This window comes from Arachis stenosperma, chromosome 1 (assembly GCF_014773155.1).
Source record: "Arachis stenosperma cultivar V10309 chromosome 1, arast.V10309.gnm1.PFL2, whole genome shotgun sequence".
NCBI lineage: Eukaryota > Viridiplantae > Streptophyta > Magnoliopsida > Fabales > Fabaceae > Arachis > Arachis stenosperma.
The window spans coordinates 15,583,869-15,603,958 of NC_080377.1; the positions used below are offsets into that span (position 1 = coordinate 15,583,869).

General features: G+C 38.7%; 1 protein-coding gene across 1 annotated transcript; it reads right to left on the reverse strand.

Moving 5' to 3' along the window:
• Positions 1–15,736: 15,736 nt before the first annotated feature.
• LOC130976028 (protein FAR-RED IMPAIRED RESPONSE 1-like) lies at positions 15,737–19,426 on the reverse strand. The gene is made up of 9 exons (XM_057900770.1): positions 19,232–19,426; positions 18,364–18,423; positions 17,634–18,267; positions 17,398–17,441; positions 17,166–17,249; positions 17,041–17,116; positions 16,462–16,910; positions 15,948–16,400; positions 15,737–15,850 (listed from the first exon to the last, which is right to left on the reverse strand). Exons 1-9 carry the CDS (start codon positions 19,424–19,426, stop codon positions 15,737–15,739), a joined length of 2,109 nt encoding a protein of 702 aa, XP_057756753.1.
• Positions 19,427–20,090: the final 664 nt, after the last annotated feature.

Sequence of the window (20,090 nt, forward strand, 5' to 3'; positions counted from 1 at the left end):
TGAAGAGCAGAACTTTTTGTCCTGGCTCAAAGACTCTGGTTGACAATCTCTTGTCATGCCACTTCTTTGCCTTTTCCTTATAATTTTTTGCATTTTCAAAGGCATTGAGTCTGAACTCCTCTAGCTCATTTAGCTGGAGCAGTCTTTTCTCACCAGCTAACTGAGCATCCATGTTTAGGAATCTGGTTGCCCAATAGGCTTTATGTTCCAGTTCCACAGGCAAATGACAGGCCTTCCCATACACCAGTTGGTATGGAGAGGTTCCTATAGGAGTCTTGAATGCTGTTCTGTATGCCCACAGAGCATCATCCAAGCTCTTTGCCCAATCCTTTCTTCGGGCCATCACAGTCCGTTCTAGGATTCTTTTTAGTTCTCTGTTAGAGACTTCTGCTTGCCCATTTGTCTGTGGATGATACGGAGTTGCCACTTTATGGCTAATTCCATGTCTAACCATAGCAGAGTGTAGCAGTCTATTGCAGAAATGAGTGCCCCCATCACTGATTAGTACTCTGGGAACACCAAACCTGCTGAAGATGTGTTTCTGGAGAAATTTCAGCACGGTCTTGGTATCATTAGTGGGTGTAGCAATTGCTTCTACCCACTTAGATACATAGTCCACTGCCACCAGAATGTAAGTGTTTGAGTATGATGGTGGGAATGGCCCCATGAAGTCAATTCCCCATACATCAAACAATTCTATCTCTAATATCCCTTGTTGAGGCATGGCGTATCCGTGAGCCAGGTTACCAGCTCTTTGGCAACTGTCACAGTTACGCACAAACTCTCGGGAATCTTTATAGAGAGTAGGCCAGTAGAAGCCACACTGGAGGACTTTAGTGGCTGTTCGCTCACTTCCAAAATGTCCTCCATAATGTGATCCATGGCAGTGCCACAAGATCTTTTGTGCTTCTTCTCTGGGTACACATCTGCGGATCACTCCGTCAGCACATCTCTTAAAGAGATATGGTTCATCCCAGAGGTAGTACTTTGCATCTGAAATTAATTTCTTTCTTTGCACATTGCTGTACTCCTTGGGTATGAACCTCACAGCTTTATAATTTGCAATATCTGCAAACCATGGAGCTTCCTGAATGGCAAAGAGTTGCTCATCTGGGAAAGTCTCAGAGATCTCAGTAGAAGGGAGGGACGCCCCAGCTACTGGTTCTATTCGGGACAGATGATCAGCCACTTGGTTCTCTGTCCCTTTTCTGTCTCTTATTTCTATATCAAACTCTTGCAGAAGCAACACCCATCTGATAAGCCTGGGTTTTGAATCCTTCTTTGTGAGTAAGTATTTAAGAGCAGCATGGTCAGTGTACACAATCACCTTTGATCCCACTAGGTAGGATCTAAACTTGTCAATGGCATAAACCACTGCAAGTAACTCTTTCTCTGTGGTTGTGTAGTTCTTTTGTGCGTCATTTAGAACACGGCTGGCATAATAAATGACGTGCAAAAGCTTGTTATGCCTCTGTCCCAACACTGCACCAATGGCATGATCACTGGCATCACACATTAATTCAAATGGCAATGTCCAATCTGGTGCAGAGATAACTGGTGCTGTGACCAGCTTTGCTTTCAGGGTCTCAAATGCCTGCAGACACTCATTGTCAAAGATAAATGGAGTGTCAGCAGCTAGCAGATTACTTAGAGGTTTGGCAATTTTTGAAAAATCCTTTATAAACCTTCTGTAGAATCCTGCATGCCCAAGAAAGCTTCTGATTGCCTTAACATTGGCAGGTGGTGGTAATTTTTCAATTACCTCTACCTTTGCCTTATCCACCTCTATTCCCCTACTTGAAATTTTGTGCCCAAGGACAATTCCTTCAGTCACCATAAAGTGACATTTCTCCCAGTTTAAAACCAGGTTAGTTTCTTGGCATCTTTTCAGGACAAGTGATAGGTGGTTAAGACAGGAGCTGAATGAGTCTCCATATACTGAAAAGTCATCCATGAAGACTTCCAGAAATTTCTCTACCATGTCTGAGAAGATAGAGAGCATGCACCTCTGAAAGGTTGCAGGTGCATTGCACAGACCAAAAGGCATTCTCCTATAGGCAAACACGCCAGAAGGGCAGGTAAATGCTGTTTTCTCTTGGTCCTGGGGATCTACTGCAATTTGGTTGTAGCCTGAATAGCCATCCAAAAAGCAGTAATAGTCATGACCAGCTAGTCTTTCTAACATTTGGTCTATGAATGGTAAAGGAAAATGATCCTTTCTGGTGGCTGTATTGAGCCTTCTGTAGTCAATACACATACGCCACCCTGTGACTGTCCTTGTAGGAACCAGTTCATTTTTTTCATTATGAACCACTGTCATCCCTCCCTTTTTGGGAACAACTTGGACAGGGCTCAACCAGGGGCTATCAGAAATAGGATAAATAATCCCAGCCTCTAGTAATTTAGTGACCTCTTTCTGCACCACCTCCTTCATGGCTGGATTTAGCCGCCTCTGTGGTTGGACCACTGGTTTGGCATTATCCTCCAATAGGATCTTGTGCATGCATCTAGCTGGGCTAATGCCCTTAAGATCACTTATGGACCACCCAAGAGCTGTCTTGTGCGTCCTTAGCACTTGAATCAGTGCTTCCTCTTCCTGTGGATCTAAAGCAGAGCTTATAATCACTGGAAAAGTGTCACCCTCTCCTAGAAATGCATATTTCAGAGATGGTGGTAGAGGTTTGAGTTCAGGTTTGGGAGGTTTATCCTCCTCCTGAGGAATTTTCGAAAATTCCTTTACTTCCTCTAGTTCTTCTTGATCAGGTTGAGCATCTTTGAAGATGTCCTCAAGCTCTGATTCTAGGCTTTCAGTCATATTGATCTCTTCTACCAGAGAGTCAATAATGTCAGCGCCCATGCAGTCATCTGGTGTATCTGGATGCTGCATTGCTTTCACAGCATTCAACTTGAACTCATCCTCATTGACTCTCAGGGTTACTTCCCCTTTTTGTACATCAATGAGAGTTCGTCCAGTTGCTAGGAATGGTCTTCCTAGAATGAGAGTTGCACTTTTGTGCTCCTCCATTTCCAGCACCACAAAGTCAGTGGGAAAGGCAAATGGCCCAACCTTGACAATCATGTCCTCTATTATGCCTGATGGGTGTTTAATGGAGCCATCAGCAAGTTGGAGGCATATCCTGGTTGGTTTGACTTCTCCAGCCAACCCAAGCTTTCTGATAGTGGATGCAGGTATTAGATTGATGCTTGCTCCAAGATCACATAGGGCTGTCTTGGTGCAAGCGCCTTCTAATGTGCATGGTATTATAAAGCTTCCAGGATCTTGAAGCTTTTCTGGTAAGCTTTTTAATATGACTGCACTGCATTCTTCAGTGAGAAACACTTTTTCAGTTTCTCTCCAATCCTTCTTATGACTTAATATCTCTTTCATGAACTTAGCATAAGAAGGTATTTGCTCAAGTGCCTCTGCAAACGGAATCTTTATTTCAAGAGTCCTTAGATAGTCTGCAAAGCGGGCAAATTGCTTATCCTGTTCCGCTTTGCGGAGTTTCTGAGGATAAGGCATCTTGGCTTGATATTCTTCAACCTTAGATGCTGCAGGTTTATTCCTTACAGAAGTGGTTGAAGAGGCCTTGTTAGAAGGATTATTATCAGCACTCTCAGGTGTCTGATTCTCCCTTGGCGTTTGAACGCCAGGATTGGGAGGAAAATGGGCGTTTAACGCCAACTTTTCCCCCTTTTCTGGCGTTTGAACGCCAGAATTGGGCAGGGAATGGGCGTTTAACGCCAGCTTTCCTTCCCTTTCTGGCATTTGAACGCCAATAACATTCCTCTCTGGGCTCTTACTGTCCTCAGAGGGATTTTGAACAGTGGTTTGGTTATCCTTTGTCAATTGTTCCTTGTTTGGCTTTTTGCTCTTTTGAGCAGTGTTATTTAGTGTCTTCCCACTCCTCAGTTGAACTGCTTGACATTCCTCTGTTATCTGTTCAGATATTTGCTGTTTTGCTTGATTCAACTGCAGTTCTATTCTCTTATTAGCAACCTTAGTATCATGGAGCATTTCTTTAAATTCTGCTAACTGTTCTGTCATCAGGAGTAGTTGTTGATTAAGCTCATTCATCTGTTCTTGAGGATTAGGATCAGTGACTAATGCCATGACTTCCTCCTTTGGTACGAACTCATTGCTAGAATATAAGTATTGATTTCTAGCAACAGTGTCTATAAGCTCTTGAGCTTCTTCAATTGTCTTCCTCATGTGTATAGATCCACCAGCTGAGTGGTCTAAAGACATCTGAGCTTTTTCTGTGAGCCCATAGTAGAAGATGTCTAACTGTACCCACTCTGAAAACATTTCAGAGGGGCATTTTCTAAGCATACCTCTATACCTCTCCCAGGCATTATAAAGGGATTCATTATCCTCTTGTTTAAAGCCTTGGATGTCCAGCCTTAGCTGTGTCATCCTCTTTGGAGGGTAGAAATGATTCAGGAATTTGTCTGATAACTGTTTCCATGTCTTTATGCTTGCTGTAGGTTGGTTATTCAACCACCTTTTAGCTTGATCTTTTACAGCAAATGGAAACAGTAATAGTCTGTAGACATCCTGATCTACCTCTTTATCATGTACTGTGTCAGCAATTTGTACGAACTGTGCCAAAAACTCAGTAGGTTCTTCCTGTGGAAGACCGGAATACTGGCAATTTTGCTGCACTATGATAATGAGTTGAGGGTTTAGCTCAAAGCTGCTTGCTTTGATGGGAGGTATACAGATGCTACTCCCATATGCAGCTGTAATGGGGTTAGCATATGACCCCAGAGTCCTCTTGGACTGATTAATTCCACTTGAGTCCATGATGGACAAAAGGGAAATGATAATGATTGCAAGGAGATAAATTTTGTTGTTTTTTTTTTTGAATTTAAACGAAAAATTAAAATAAAACAAAAGGAAATAAAAAAAATTCGAAAATCAAAAAGAAAACAAGATCAAAATAAATTGAGAACTGAATCAATTAGCTAGTTAAAAGATTTTGAAAACAGCAATTAAAAAGATATGATTGAAAAGTTTTTATGAAAAAGATTTGATTTTTAAAAAGAGGAAAGAGAAAAACAACAAAAAGACACCAAACTTAAAATTTTTAGAAAATCAAACACTAATTTTCGAAAATTTTAAAGGAAAACACAAAGATGACACCAAACTTAGAATTTTTATGAATCAAAAAGGGACTAAATACATGCAATTTCGAAAAATCAAAAGAAAAACAAAAGCATGCAATTGACACCAAACTTAAAATATGACACTAGACTCAACTAAAAGACTCTAAACCAACAAAAATAAAACAGTCCTAATCTAAGCAACAAGATAAGCCGTCAGTTGTCCAAACTCGAACAATCCCCGGCAACGGCGCCAAAAACTTGGTGCACGAAATTGCAATCACACCTTTGCAATCCCGCACAACTAACCAGCAAGTGCACTGGGTCGTCCAAGTAATACCTTGCGTGAGCAAGGGTCGATCCCACGGAGATTGTCGGCTTGAAGCAAGCTATGGTTACCTTGTAAATCTTAGTCAGGATATCAGAAATTATCAGGATTGATTGTAAAAAGTAAAAGAACATGAAAAAGGTACTTGTTTTGCAGTAATGGAGAATAGGCTGAGGCTTTGGAGATGCTCCATCTTCCGAATCTCTGCTTTCCTACTGTCATCTTCATCAAACACGCAAGGCTCCTTCCATGGCAAGCTGTATGTAGGGTTTCACCGTTGTCAATGGCTACCTCCCATCCTCTCAGTGAAAATACGTCCCTGATGCTCTGTCACAGCATAGGCTAATCATCTGTCGGTTCTCAATCAGGCCGGAATAGAATCCAGTGATTCTTTTGCGTCTGTCACTAACGCCCCGCCTTCAGGAGTTTGAAGCACGTCACAGTCATTCAATCATTGAGTCCTACTCAGAATACCACAGACAATGTTTAGACATTCCGGACTCTCTTGAATGCCGCCATCAGTTCTAGCTTCTACCACGAAGATTCCGATTAAAGAATCCAAGAGATATCTACTTAATCTAAGGTAGAACAGAGGTGGTTGTCAGGCACATGTTCATAGTTGAGAATGATGATGAGTGTCACGGATCATCACATTCATCCGGGTTAGGAGCAAGTGATATCTTAGAATGGAAGCAAGCATGATTGAATAAGAAACAGTAGTAATTGCATTAATCCATCAAGACACAGCAGAGCTCCTCACCCCCAACCATGGGGTTTAGAGACTCATGCTGTGGAAGGTACAAGAAACGTGTAAAAAGTGTTATGAGGTCATAAGGTTCCGATTACAATGTCAAAAGATCCTATATGTAGTAAACTAGTATCCTAAGGTTTACAGAAATGAGTAAATGACAGAAAAATCCACTTCCGGGCCCACTTGGTGTGTGCTTGGGCTGAGCATTGAAGCTTTTATGTGTAGAGACGTTTTCTGGAGTTAAACGCCAGCTTTCATGCCAGTTTGGGCGTTTAACTCCAAGTTTTATGCCAGTTCCGGCGTTTAACGCTGGAATTTCTGTAGGTGACTTTGAACGCCGGTTTGGGCCATCAAATCTTGGGCAAAGTATGGACTATTATATATTGCTGGAAAGCCCAGGATGTCTACTTTCCAACGCCGTTGAGAGCGCGCCAATTGGGCTTCTATAGCTCCAGAAAATCCACTTCGAGTGCAGGGAGGTCAGAATCCAACAGCATCTGCAGTCCTTTTCAGTCTCTGAATCAGATTTTTGCTCAGGTCCCTCAATTTCAGCCAGAAAATACCTGAAATCACAGAAAAACACACAAACTCATAGTAAAGTCCAGAAAAGTGAATTTTAACTAAAAACTAATAAAAATATACTAAGAACTAAACTAAAACTACTAAAAACATACTGAAAACAATGCCAAAAAGCGTATAAATTATCCGCTCATCACCGCTAGAGCTTCTCACATTAGTTTCTTATTAGCTTCAACTATGAAGCACAAAGCCGATTTTCCATTTCCGTGATTTTACTATATAACTAAGGACATTTTAGACTTTCTATCCATTACTATATGACAAAGACTTAACTGCTATTCAGCCCGTACTTGCTATATTGCTGTACCAAAAAAGTAATTAGCATATGTGAAAGATTTCCTATATTATTATCACATTGTGGTCTGCTTCCAAGGCAGTACATTGACTCAGACTCTATTTTTGAGATTACATTCAGGTTTTCACATGTTAAAATATTACCTAATTTGCTTATATTACCACATTGTGATCTGCTTCCAAGGCAGTACATTAACTCAGACTCAATTTTCGAGATTAAATTCAGGTTTTCACATGTTAAAATATTACCTAATTTGCTTATATTAGATAAAAAAAATCCATTACAAACTTGACCAAATATTAATTATTAAAACTCAATTTGAGATACTTGTGGATCTAACAATTTTATCCTGCATATGGTAAGATTGGTGGTTTTTTTCACATTAGCAAACGATGATGAATATAGTCTCAATAAAAAAAATAATAAATAGATAATTAGGTCTCTCAAGATGTTAAATTTGAAATAATTAGCTTTTGAAAAAAAATTAGTCTTTTATGATAATAAACGATAAATACGTGATACCTTTTTATCAATTGATCATGTAAAATTACTTAATGGTAGTGTTTATATGTAGAGTTCCGCTAAGGAGACAATGAAATATGTATACAATGGCTACAATGGGTTGTTTATTTGGCCCAATTAAAATGAAAAGAGTAAATTAACCCTAATTTACCCTAATCTCTAATGGCCTATTCAGTTTTAATTGACCTACCACTATTTTTTTCCTATTTTCAATTTTTCCCCATTAACCCAAACCCTTTTGGCTGTCACGGTTAGCCTCACCCCCCCCCCCAAAACCCCTCCAATTCGCTTCACAGACCTCGGAAGCCGCCCAACCGTGTGCCCTGAAACCTACAACCCCAGACGACGACCCTTCTTCGCGAGCATCCTTCCTCGCTGGCCTCAAGTCCGTCACCCTGTTGCTGTCGCTCATCCCACCGTCACTGCAGCCCAGCCTCCGCGCACTACGCCTTCGACGCAAACTACAGCCCAGTGAGCCATCACCGCCGAACGGAGCAGCAACGCTCATTCTCCTCGCTCGGATGCCGTGGTCTCCAGCATCCCCGTCACTTTGGTTGCAGCAGAGGATCCGAGCCTGAAAATTTCACCGCCTGATCATGGACCATTCACCAAGACCACCACGAACATTATAACCAGAATGTCGTCAACCATCCATGGTAAGTGGGTTAAAATTAGGTTCAATTTTAGTATCCTAGAGCATGTGGAATGTGATGTTGGTTGAAATTGTTGCAATTGATTTAACTTTAGTGTGGGAATGGTCAAAAAAGTTTGGTAATCTTGTTTATATAGCAGAAAAATTTTAATATTTTTTTCCTCCCCATGCGGACCTTTGCATGCAATTTGACGTAAACTAGCTTACCATTGTTGATGTTTGGTTGGTACTTATTGGATGGTTACTTTAGTAGGGTGTTAGATGGTTGTTATTTATCAATATTTTGAGCTTATATACTTGGATGGTTACTTCAGTATATAGTCAGATGGTTGGTTTTGATACATGATTTTAATACAGGAAAATTTGGAGAATTGATTCCAATGATCGTGAATGCTAGCTTGATGTTATTATGTTGAATGCTTCTTTGAATACATTTGATGTGTTTTATTTTTCTGTCAGTTATTATTGTTGTGTAATTAAAATTAAATAATTTTCTTCTCAGGCTTGGACCACCAGATTTTCACCCCCAGACGCCAAATTGCCCTGAGGAAACTCTAACAAAGGAATATCTGCTATCTGGATATAAAGAAACGGTTGAGGGGCTTGAGGTGCATAATTATGTTCTGCTTTTTTGTTCATACCAAATTTGATTATGTTTTTATTTATTATTTTTCACTCATGGTCCTAGCTATAAGAGTAGGATAAGTACACAATGTTCACTATTTTTTTTGTGTGCCTCAGGAAGCTAGAGAAATCTCACTATCCCAAGTTCAAACTTTTGACAAGACAGTTGTCCTTAATTGCAAGAAGGTAAATCCCTTTCCTCTAGTGTTCATTAGATATTCATTTTCACTCTGTTTATTTTGGTTTCTCTGAACTTACAACGCAATGTCCACTTTCTATTTTCTATATTCATTCTTTCATTTGAAGCCTTTTTAGATTCAGGTTAACTCTTGTATCTTTCATCTTTTCTCCAGGCTATTAGAAAACATCTTAGGGTCATCAATGAATCTCGTACTCAAAAGAGAAACGTAACCTTAACTGTGTCTTTTTTGCATTTTATCCTTTCTAAACATTCTGCTTTATTATGTGATTTGATGGTTGGTCTTTATCATAGATCTTGGGCTTATTTAAATGCATGAGTACTTCAGTATGTAATTGGATGGTTGGTTTTAGTACATGATGCTAATACAAAAAAATTGGGAGAATTGATTTCAATGACCGTGAATGCTATTTTGATGTTATTATGTTGAAGGCTTCTTTGAATACATTTTATGTGTTTTATTTTTCTTTCAGTTTTTATTTGGTTTGTATTTGTTAAGTAAACATTTTTATTCAAGATGCTCAAATCGGTTTATATCTGAACTGGATAGCTAATTTATGATTTATTTATTCACATGCCTTTTTCCGAATGAAAAAATTGCTTTCTGGGGCTGCCAAGTTGATGCATTGTGCGAAAATAGTTTACATTTTTTATTGGTGTGGTTGTAATTGACGGCTGTGCTGATTCTCTTGGTTTATTAATAATTTTCGCAAGCCATTTGGATGGACGCTTTAGTAGGGTATTGGATGGTTGGTCTTTCTAATAGATATTGCGCTTATTTATTTGGATCCTTACTTCAGTGTGTGGTTGGATAGTTGGTCTTCATAGTTGATGCTATGTTTGCATGAATAAGTTTTTTATCTTAAGTAAAGATGGTTACTATAGGGACACTTGGAGGATTGATCTTGATAAATCTTCCAAAGCATATCAAAGATTAGAAATAAGCTAGAATCTTCAATGCCAATAATTTCTTTTCGGCTTCGATACATCAGTATTATCTTCTTCGGCCATCTAGCTCTAATAATTAAAGTTACATCGAATGAAAGATAAGATTATGCTATTAATGATATTATTTAGCTGCAGGTTGCCTGATTCTTTTGTTAGAGCTAAAAACTTAGAATTTAGGGGGGGCTACTGCGTGAGTAAATTTTCACGGTGCTCCAACAACCCATTTTCACACCGGCCGAACACAAAATCATATGGGTAAAAAGGTATCCCATTATTTACATGATTAAAAGAACATGTTTGGTTATATTTTGTGATGTCATTCTGATCCTAATTCTTGCTCAACAGAAATTAATCGAGACGCGATGCTCACCTTGCTATATTAACAACTTGTTTATCCACTTGGAACTACATAATGAGCATGCTAAGTTGGCTGAGATTGAGGCCATTGGATTTGATTTCCTGCGGCGGGTACCGCTATGGCATGTGAAGCAGAGTATCATGCTCCAACTAGCTAGGGCTTATGACGTGGACTCAAACACTCTCAGGGTCGATGCAGGGGACATTTTGTGTTACCGCTGAACTAATCGGTAGTGTATTCGGCATACCTTCTCGAGGTTAGTCAAAATTATGTAAGATGTCATCATTCCTGTGCGTGGTTTTCGTTTTTCCTTTGTTGACACTGACTGTTTATTATACAATGTTTCGTTAATGCAGGGGACCCAATTCCAGAACTACAGAAAAAAATGCATCGCATTTGGCAATTAAGAGAGAGTTCCAAAAGAAAACTACAACACAACTACACGACTTTGTCTTTGCCTGTCTAATGGAGATCGAGCAACAGAGGATGACCTTTAGACGATACTTTATCCTGGTGGTTTTGAAGATGTTTCTTAGCCCCACAAGCCAGCAAACTCTTTTCCCATGGCACCTCCCTCCGATTTTGGATGTCTCGAACCCAAGAAGATTCCACTGGTCGTATCAGATATTAAAGTGGTTGTGAGATGCAATAAGAAAATTCCGAGACGAGAACCGAGAAACATGCGGCAGGTGCATGTTCGTGTTGCTGGTATCACAAATAAATTTCCTAATTTTCAAAAACATGTACGCCTTATGGTGTAAATCCTAATATTTAAAATACTTGTGTATAGGTTTTGTACTTTCAGCGCTTAAAGCATGGTCCTTTACATGCATGTCAAGCACCCGAGCCCTGGATTGATGAATGCACTGCTAATGAACGTGATAAGAAGGCCGACAATGTTATCTCACAAGTCCAATCTCTAATAATTTTATTTTTATAATCAAATTAAATACAAATACCGTCGGAGGTTCACGTTGATATTTTGCTAAGTTTGTTATCCCATATTGAACACACAGGGTTGCATCGTTGACAATGCAAGGAAGAGGAAAAAATAGAAAAAAGCATCTAGTAGTAAAGCAGTAAACGAAAAATCAAGGTGTAAAAGGCCCCGTAAGGACTCTGACCAAGCGCCACCTACCCACGGCAAGACTACGTCTCAACAAAGATATAAGTATGCGGATGAGGTGATCTGCTTTCATTATGATAGATCGTGCGATTATTTAATTGGATCATTACTTATGTGATTGGATGGTTGGTCCTTATCATAGATCCTGCGGTTATTTAATTGGATGTTTACTTCAGTAGGTAATCGGATGGTTGGTTTTGATAGATAATGTGTATATATAGAAAAATTGGGAGAATTGATTTCAGTGACCGTGAATGCTAGGTTCATGTTATTATGTTGAAGACTTCTTTGAATACATTTGATGTGTTTTATTTTTCTTTTAGTTTTTATTTGGTTTGTGTTTGTTAAGTAAACAAATGCGTTTAAGATGCTAAAATCGGCTTATGATCTGAACTGGATAGCTAATTTATGATTTATTTATTCGGATGGCTTTTTTTGGATCAAAAAATTGCTTTTTGGGGCTGCCAAGTTGATGCATTATGTGAAAATAGTTTACATTGATGATTGGTGTGGTTGTAATTGACGGCTGTGCTGCTCCACTTAGTACATTAATAATTTTCGTAAGCCATTTGGATGGTCACTATAGTAAGGTATTGGATGGTTAGTCTTTATGATAGATTTTGGGCTTATTTAATTGGATGGTTACTTCAGTATGTAATCGGATGGTTGGTCTTGATAGATGATGTTTAAATAGGAAAATTGGGAGAATTGATTTCAATGTCCGTGAATGCTAGGTTGGAGTTATTATGTTGGAGGCTTCTTTGAATACATTTTATGTGTTTTATTTCTCTTTCAGTTTTCATTTGGTTTGTGTTTGTTAAGTAAACAAATGCATTTAAGATGCTCAAATATGGTTATGATGTAAACTGGATAGCTAATTTATGATTTAATTGTGTTAGTATTTTGATGCATCATCTTAGTATGTGTGCGACTGGTTCTTGTTATGTTGGTACATTCCAACAACAGCCTCCACCACAAGATGTAAATCAAGTAGAGCCCGTGGTCAAGGGTGATCATAAAGGTGCTAAAAAATAAAACCCTGACCACAAGGATGCATCTCCACATACGCCGTCTGCGGCACATGTCCAGCTCACCAAGTATGATTTTGATAGGTAAGTTGTTTGTGGCTTACCTTGTTGTATCTTTCTCTTCTTTATTTTTCTTACCCCGTCTTGTGATTAGCCGTCGTGGTAAGCATAACTTGTCATTATAGCTAATGTCATATTGCAATTGTTTGCAGTGAATTTGACATCTTGATCGTATAGTGTCCTGAATTTGAGCAAGTGCTGAATAATGTTGAACTGAGGCAGCAAATAAATGCCATAAGCATGCAGCCCCTGCAAACGGTAATGCCAAACAAATCATGCTACCATACACCGAGTCCAGGGAGACCTAGCTTTTCACTCGGTTTAACTCATCTTGAAAAGACTCCAACCCCGTCCCCGATACATTCAATTCATCCAAGTCTAAGAAATATAAAGAAGGGGGAGACTAAGGAGAAACAAATCAGAGCATGGATACTTAACTCGTCCTTGAACAAAGAGCAAAATTTGGCATCCTATGAAGGTTGAAAATATATAGTATTACAAAGGAAGGACTTATGGATCTTGAAAGCCCGCAGTTAGGTCAATAGCTGCGTAAGTATATGAACTTAATCATGCGTTTTAATTCCCCATCTTTCTATCGGTGTTTAGTTTACACTTGTTGAATAAATTGTGTAGGTCATACAATGGATGTGCTACTCCTTCAACGACACCGAATCATCTAGATTCAAGCGATATTTCTATTGCGTGTGTCCAGGCATATTGGTATTTACACTCTACTGATTACAATATGTGTAAGCTTTTGTAAGGATTCTTACTATGTGTGGGTTTGCAGGAATCAGTCACACGGAATGATAATCTGGCATCATTTATTGACGGTGCAAGACCAATTTATGTGGGTCTTGGTCGAAGCTTTGGTGAGGATACTAGGTTCTTTGACAAACTCGAAGCTGCAAAGAGAAAATGGGTGAGTTGTAATCTTTTTTAAATACTCTGAATTTCCGATATATTATACAACGTGTAAAATGTTGGAACGGATGATCACTATTACCCACTATTGATATGGTTGTTTCTATTTGCATATTTTGCTCTTCGGGTTTGCCATTTTATTACGTTGATTGAATGTACTATACTTTGCTGTTGGAAATGGGTTGGGTGGGTCTCCTAGGCCTAGTAAATAGTTGCTTTAGGCTTCCTGTGTCATCCGGATCGGTATTTTTTTCTTTATTTAAGAATTATATCGTGACTATCATCTGATTTGAGGATGTTCTGGTTTCTGCATGGTCGAGGGAATTGACTAGTGTTTTTTTAAGAGACATACTCATTCCTATGTACTATTTGCTGCAATGGTTAATTCCTAATTGTTAAAGGGGCCATTGGTGGGTATATGCATTTGAGGTGAATGCGAAGCCTAGTGATAATCGACAGTTTGCATTCTGCACCACAAGATGATGAACAGGATAAACTCGATGCATATGTGGTAAGCTACTATACTCCTTTTATACAATATAAAAGCTATAGTATCTAATTCAATAGCATGTTGTTCGACTATTTCATTCCATGATTTCTAGGGGAGACTGTTTTAGGACATGGCGAGAATTACAATTCATGCATTCGTTCGGACTACATACAGCCCATCTCGTTCTTATGCCAGGGTTCCAAAGCAACCGAACAAGTGAGATGAAATTACAACTCAGCTTTGAGGCTTTTTAGTTTTCTTTCTATCATGAGGCATACCATATTAAAAATTCTTGTCATCCTGATTGCAAAAGTATGTTATTTTTCTGTAGCTTTGACTGTGGCATCTGCGTTTTTAAGTTCATGGAAAGTTGGACCGAAGCCGTGCTCTTGATGAATGGGACGAGGTGACTACAATAAACTTTTGGGCATATATCACGCATCAATTTGAACAAATATCACTATAACAGTTCCTACTACTAACTCACCTGGTAAATCTATTTACAGGATTCACTCAGATCATACAGGATGGAGTTGATGCTGGACATTGTCTGTGGGCCACACAATGCATTGGTTCACCAGGTTCTTTCATTATTGACGGACAAGGTTAAACCTGTTCGCCGCAACCAACCACGAAACAAGAAAAGGGAAGTTAGAGCACCATTCACTGCACCTAGCACGAGGTCATTAATTGAACGTGCGGAAGCATTACCAAAGGGGGCGATGATCAAACGGAGGAAGAAGTAGCGTACTTAGATTTAGCTACAGTGAATTTAATTACCATATTATAGTTGTTTTACTTTCTGCTTAAATTCCCGGAGATTTATTTATGTTACATTAAAAGGACTTGTTTCTAGGAGAAATTTTTTGGTTACATTAAAAGGATTTATTTTATTCTCAGCTAAGATTCTTCGATTTATCCATCTTGTTTAGTAAAGTAACCATCTTTGCGCATATTAAACCGAACATTTATTTTGGTATGTGTTATCACATGTGTGTCTCTTGTGTATTTTAGATTTGAGTTGAATGTGTCAAGTTATGACATAGGGAATCACTTGTGTTGAGACAAGATGTAGTGATTCCTTTGGAATGCACGCTACATATAGTATATGTTGAAATAGGCGATAAATAACCATCCACAAATACTGAAAAACTAAACATCCTAATGGTTACAATAACAAACATCCAGTGTAACTTGGAAAAAAATAACAACATAATTACCCTTTAAAACGACCACCTACATATCACATGACCGTGTAAAATAACCTTGTGAAACCGTGATAGTTAACTAAAATATAACCACCAATCGTTGCACATACAAGTACCCAAGGATAACCATCCATACTCAAAGTGAAAGTGAACATCCGATCACATACAGAATTGAACATCTAAATTATTTGAAAACTAAAAACCATGTAGTCACTATCTAGAATGAATAGCTACGCACTGAAAAACTATTCAGTATAGCATGGAGCAATCGAGTACAAATTTATTAACCTAACTCGTAAATTACATAATAACCATCAACTATAATCATTATGCATTTAGTGTAAACGAAATTAATAAAGTAAAGTGGTTCATTCTCACTAAAGAAAAATGGGTTCTGGAAATTAATCACGTATGGACTTTTGCAACAGCTGCCTACAAACATTAAAACTAATCTGAACCGTATAAATTGAAACCAATCTGAACCCTATAAACACGGAGATGAAAAAATAAACACAAGCACAACCTTGTCCAACGTATTCTAATTTTTGTTGAAGGAGTTTAACAAAGACATGAAACCACCGGCTTGTTTAGGAACATTTTGGCCACCAACAGCACCAAGGTTTACATCTTGAGATGCGTTCGGACAAACCACCTGCTAAACACAAAAAAAAACAAAAGCCAACAGCTATCTTCTTGCATAGTATTATACCAAATAAACATGCAAGGTCGAGATTAATCCAAACATATACCGAGAATGCATTCTTGTTTTTCCTCCGAGCAGAATTCTTGAAGGACTTCTCCAGGGCAGCGTCGAGCCTCTTACTCTTTGGCCGACCCTTTGTGCTTACTTTTGATGGGCCTTGGATGTTAGCGACACCGACAACATTCAGAGTCTGTGAGCCAATACTGGTGTGGGTCTCCACCACACTCTCGGACCTCTTTTTGGCACGGTGCACAGCCAACTTGGCCCTTGTTTCTTCTAGAGCAGCATGCAGCAATGTTGTTTTGTCGTGGTCACCGACGAACTCTTGAGCAACATTGTAGAAATGTGCACACAGTCCCTTGAATGCAACATGACTCTCATCCGACCAACTGATATCATTGCTACTCTTGACATACGTATGCTTGCGCTTTATTTTTCTTGCTCCATCGAGGGAGAACATAACAGGTAGATACTTTGTACACTTTATACGAATGAAAAACTGCAAGACAGTGACAACATAACACACCTAAACTCTCGAAAAGATTACACTCACAACGAACCTCCTGTGTGAAACGGTCAAAGTGGACATCGTATGGAACGCAGAGAATAGTATTGTTGACTAATTTCTCCTCTTCCACCTTCATGCACACTGATGCCCCCTCTTCGGCAACTACAGAGACTCTGTAATCAGCCTTCTTCATGAACTCAGTTTGAACATCCCTAAACATGCTGGTAGTGTACTCTTGCTGAAATTGTCTCTCCATAAGCGAGCTCGTTGCACAAGGGATAACCCCCCTCGAGTCTGCAGTATCATCCTCCAATTCGCTCTGCTCCTTGATTCCAAGCACATTGTCATATTCATGAACAAATTGAACTAAGCTAGTCCTATTGTGTAAGAATCCACCGTAGAATGCGTGCATGCTCTCACTCCTTTGTGTACTCCTCATAGTAGCCCAAAATTCACCCTTGAAGTATATGGAGACCCACATGCGTCGATCATCATACAGGTCTACAGAAAATAAAGAAAGCCAATTTTAGCAAAGAAACCTTACACCAAACTTATTACTACAAATCAGGAAAATCCAGATACCAAAATAATTGTCAGTTAAAGCACGTAAAGTAATCGTACACTAACAGACCTAACAGCCATGTGTTGTTATGTAAGTTGTACTCATCTATAAATTCAGACCAGTTATCCTCAAATGACTCCTCAATCTGAGAGTTCCACACAATATCATTAAGGTCATCATACAAATCTCTGTACCGGCAATAACCCCCAAACTTTTGCGATAACTTCTTCGTAATATGCCAGATGCACCACCGGTGGCGTGTGTCGCGTAATGCATTTCTGATCGCATGGAAAATGGATCAACATTGATCGGTTATGATATGCTGTGGAGCATTTTCCATGCATTTCACCCATTGGCTGAAAATCCGCTCATAAGTTGGGATTTCCTCATTCCCCAGCAAAGTACAACCGAGGAGGGTCGACTTACCATGGTGGTTGACCTCGACGAATGACACAAACCGTAATCCATGCCTACTAGAAAAAACAACCAAACATAAGAAATCACAATCACAATCGAATAGAATTAAAAAAATAAAGGACAAAACAACTTAACTACTTCATACATGTTTGTACTGTAGGTGCTATCAACTGACACGACGTTTCCATAGTATTCATACGACGCCCTACACCTTGTATCCACCTATACTGCACTCCTAAATTTACACTCATCATCCAACTTCACCGCGTAAAAGAAGTTCGGATTGATGTCCTTCATTCTCATGAAGTAGTTCATCATCTCCCTGACATCCGCATTCACATTGCTAGTTCGGAGCCTTGCTGTTATATAGTTTCTTAAATCCTTTTTTGAGAATCCCAGGTTAGATGGGCCCCCAGCCTCATTTGCCAAAGTTAGGAATGTCTTGTTTGGTCGAATCTCAGCCTCATCATTATCCTCGATCATGTATTTCACATGCATGGTCAGCTGCCTATACTCATGGTAGTGCACTGCCTTTCTCGCTGAACATGAGTGTGAGTGCCTAAACTCAACCTTGAACAAAATCCACTCTTGCATGTCCTTATCAAACTTCACATATATCCTTGCCTTGCACCCAGCAGCTGAAATCATGTTCTTCCGGGTTGGTGCTTTGACACGAGACCCACGAAACCCGTCGCGATTGCAGTGGATAGCTTGGTTAACAGGCATCTTTGTGATGTCATATGTTGTCATCCTTTTCTTAGTTGCAAATTCTACTTTCTTTGCGTATGTAACATAAAAGTCACGAGCCATCTGTAACTGCGCAAAGCGCATTCCAACTCTTGGTATCTCGTCTTCTTGAAAGCAACCGTGATTTGGTAACTATATTTTAGATTAATTTCAAAAAAATAATTACCATTAATGATCAAATCAAACATGCGAATTATGACTACACAAAATTAAACTAGAGTCCAAAACCTCATCACCAAGCTCCATCTCTTCACTTCCAACCTCAGTAATATCTGACAGTTGCATGACCTACAATTTCGAAAGAAACACAATAATCGAAAGAAAAAAAATCCTTATTAAATATCATGTAAATAAAACCTCAAAAACAAGCAACAAAAACACAACATCAGCTAGAAATCATGTTAATCATCCTACCCATTTTAGCTTAACAACAACTGCATGGAAATGACAATGATGGGTATTAGAATTATTTATTCCATTTTAGCTATTATTTAAGCGCATGCATCTAAGCATTCCATGATTACCATGCAGTAAATACAATTACCATACACATTAATTTAGACCTCAATTTCAGCGCCTACATCACCATATAGTTGCTTTTTAAATTCATTCAATGACTATCATATCGGAAGAATATACGCATACCATACATTATAATTCATTTATATAAGCATACCAACTAATTAATTTATGCAATTTCATCATTCATATAAGCATATAAGCCTATCTGCATGACAAATAAGAATATAATAGGATGGTTAGCATATAAGTATGCCATATAATATGCAGGAAGCATATAATCATATACACATATACGCATAAAATATGCTTCTTGCATATAAGGATACCATACCATTTAAAAACAGTCCTACAATCATGAAATGATTAATTAATTTATGCAAATTCTCCATACATATAATCATACCATTCAATATAAAACAATCACAAATTTAGTTGCATAACAACTCATCGATCACATATGGATACTGCATTAATTATAAAAATAAACACCCCATTTACATTGCGATTTAAAATCTAAATTATTTGAAAAATAACCATCCATTATCAATGTTTTTTTTTATCGTAAGTTGATCACCTTGTTCGACTTCTCACCGTCGACGACCACATCGCCGGATACGTTTTCCTGTTGATTAGATAAATTCTCTGCAATGGCAGATGGAACACAACCAAGCGATTCAACCATATCGCAATCGATAAAGGAACTTCGGCTCGGTGGTGTGCATGAAGGAGGATGCACACTTGAAACACATTTGTCTTGCGACTTCGACATCGGAAAGAAGGCACACCAGCTACGCACTGTCCTTGCTGGAGGTCCGGGTTTCTGTGTCGGCGCAATTATCCTATAGACGAACAGAACGCAGTGCTGCGCAGTGGACTGTGCGGATGAGAGGGCAGTGGGAACAAACGCAGACGCAGTCGGTGATCGTGGCAGGGCTGAAGTGGCGAGATTCTCAAAGAAATCGAGAGCATGGAGGTCACGCCGTCTTCAGAGTGGGAGGCCGTTATTTTCATTCTATAACTGACGGTAATCTTAATTTGTTTTAAATTTCAAATTAGAAAGAAATCAAAATTAATTAACTACCCATAATTTAATTTTAATTTCAATTAAACCCCCATTATATGTATTGTACAATAAGGGTATTGGTTCCTCATACTTTTTCTTATATGTATTATTACGTACTATGACGTGTTTATTTATGAAATATCGTTATGCAGTCATGCAGATAACAACTTTTGATAAGATTCATGATAAATAGAGAATAGTTAATAAATGTTATACAAAAAGTTAGAAATTCAAAGATAATAAATATTTCACTGTCCAAAACTATATTATTTCCATACTTACATAGCAACAATGAAATATAGATAATGAAATACATAGATAATTTTGTTTTGTTTTGCACTATACATTGATAGAAGGACATACATGTCCA

What these genes read in the sequence shown, in the direction of transcription:
- LOC130976028 (XM_057900770.1), bottom strand. Translation starts at nt 19,426, where the DNA reads ATGTCGAAGTCGCAAGACAAATGTGTTTCAAGTGTGCATCCTCCTTCA. An exon ending in AAGTTTGGGGGTTATTGCCG is followed by an intron (nt 17,117 to 17,165) that starts GTACAGAGATTT and finishes TGGAACTCTCAG; the next exon opens with ATTGAGGAGTCATTTGAGGA. An exon ending in TAACAACACATGGCTGTTAG is followed by an intron (nt 16,911 to 17,040) that starts GTCTGTTAGTGT and finishes TATTTTCTGTAG; the next exon opens with ACCTGTATGATGATCGACGC.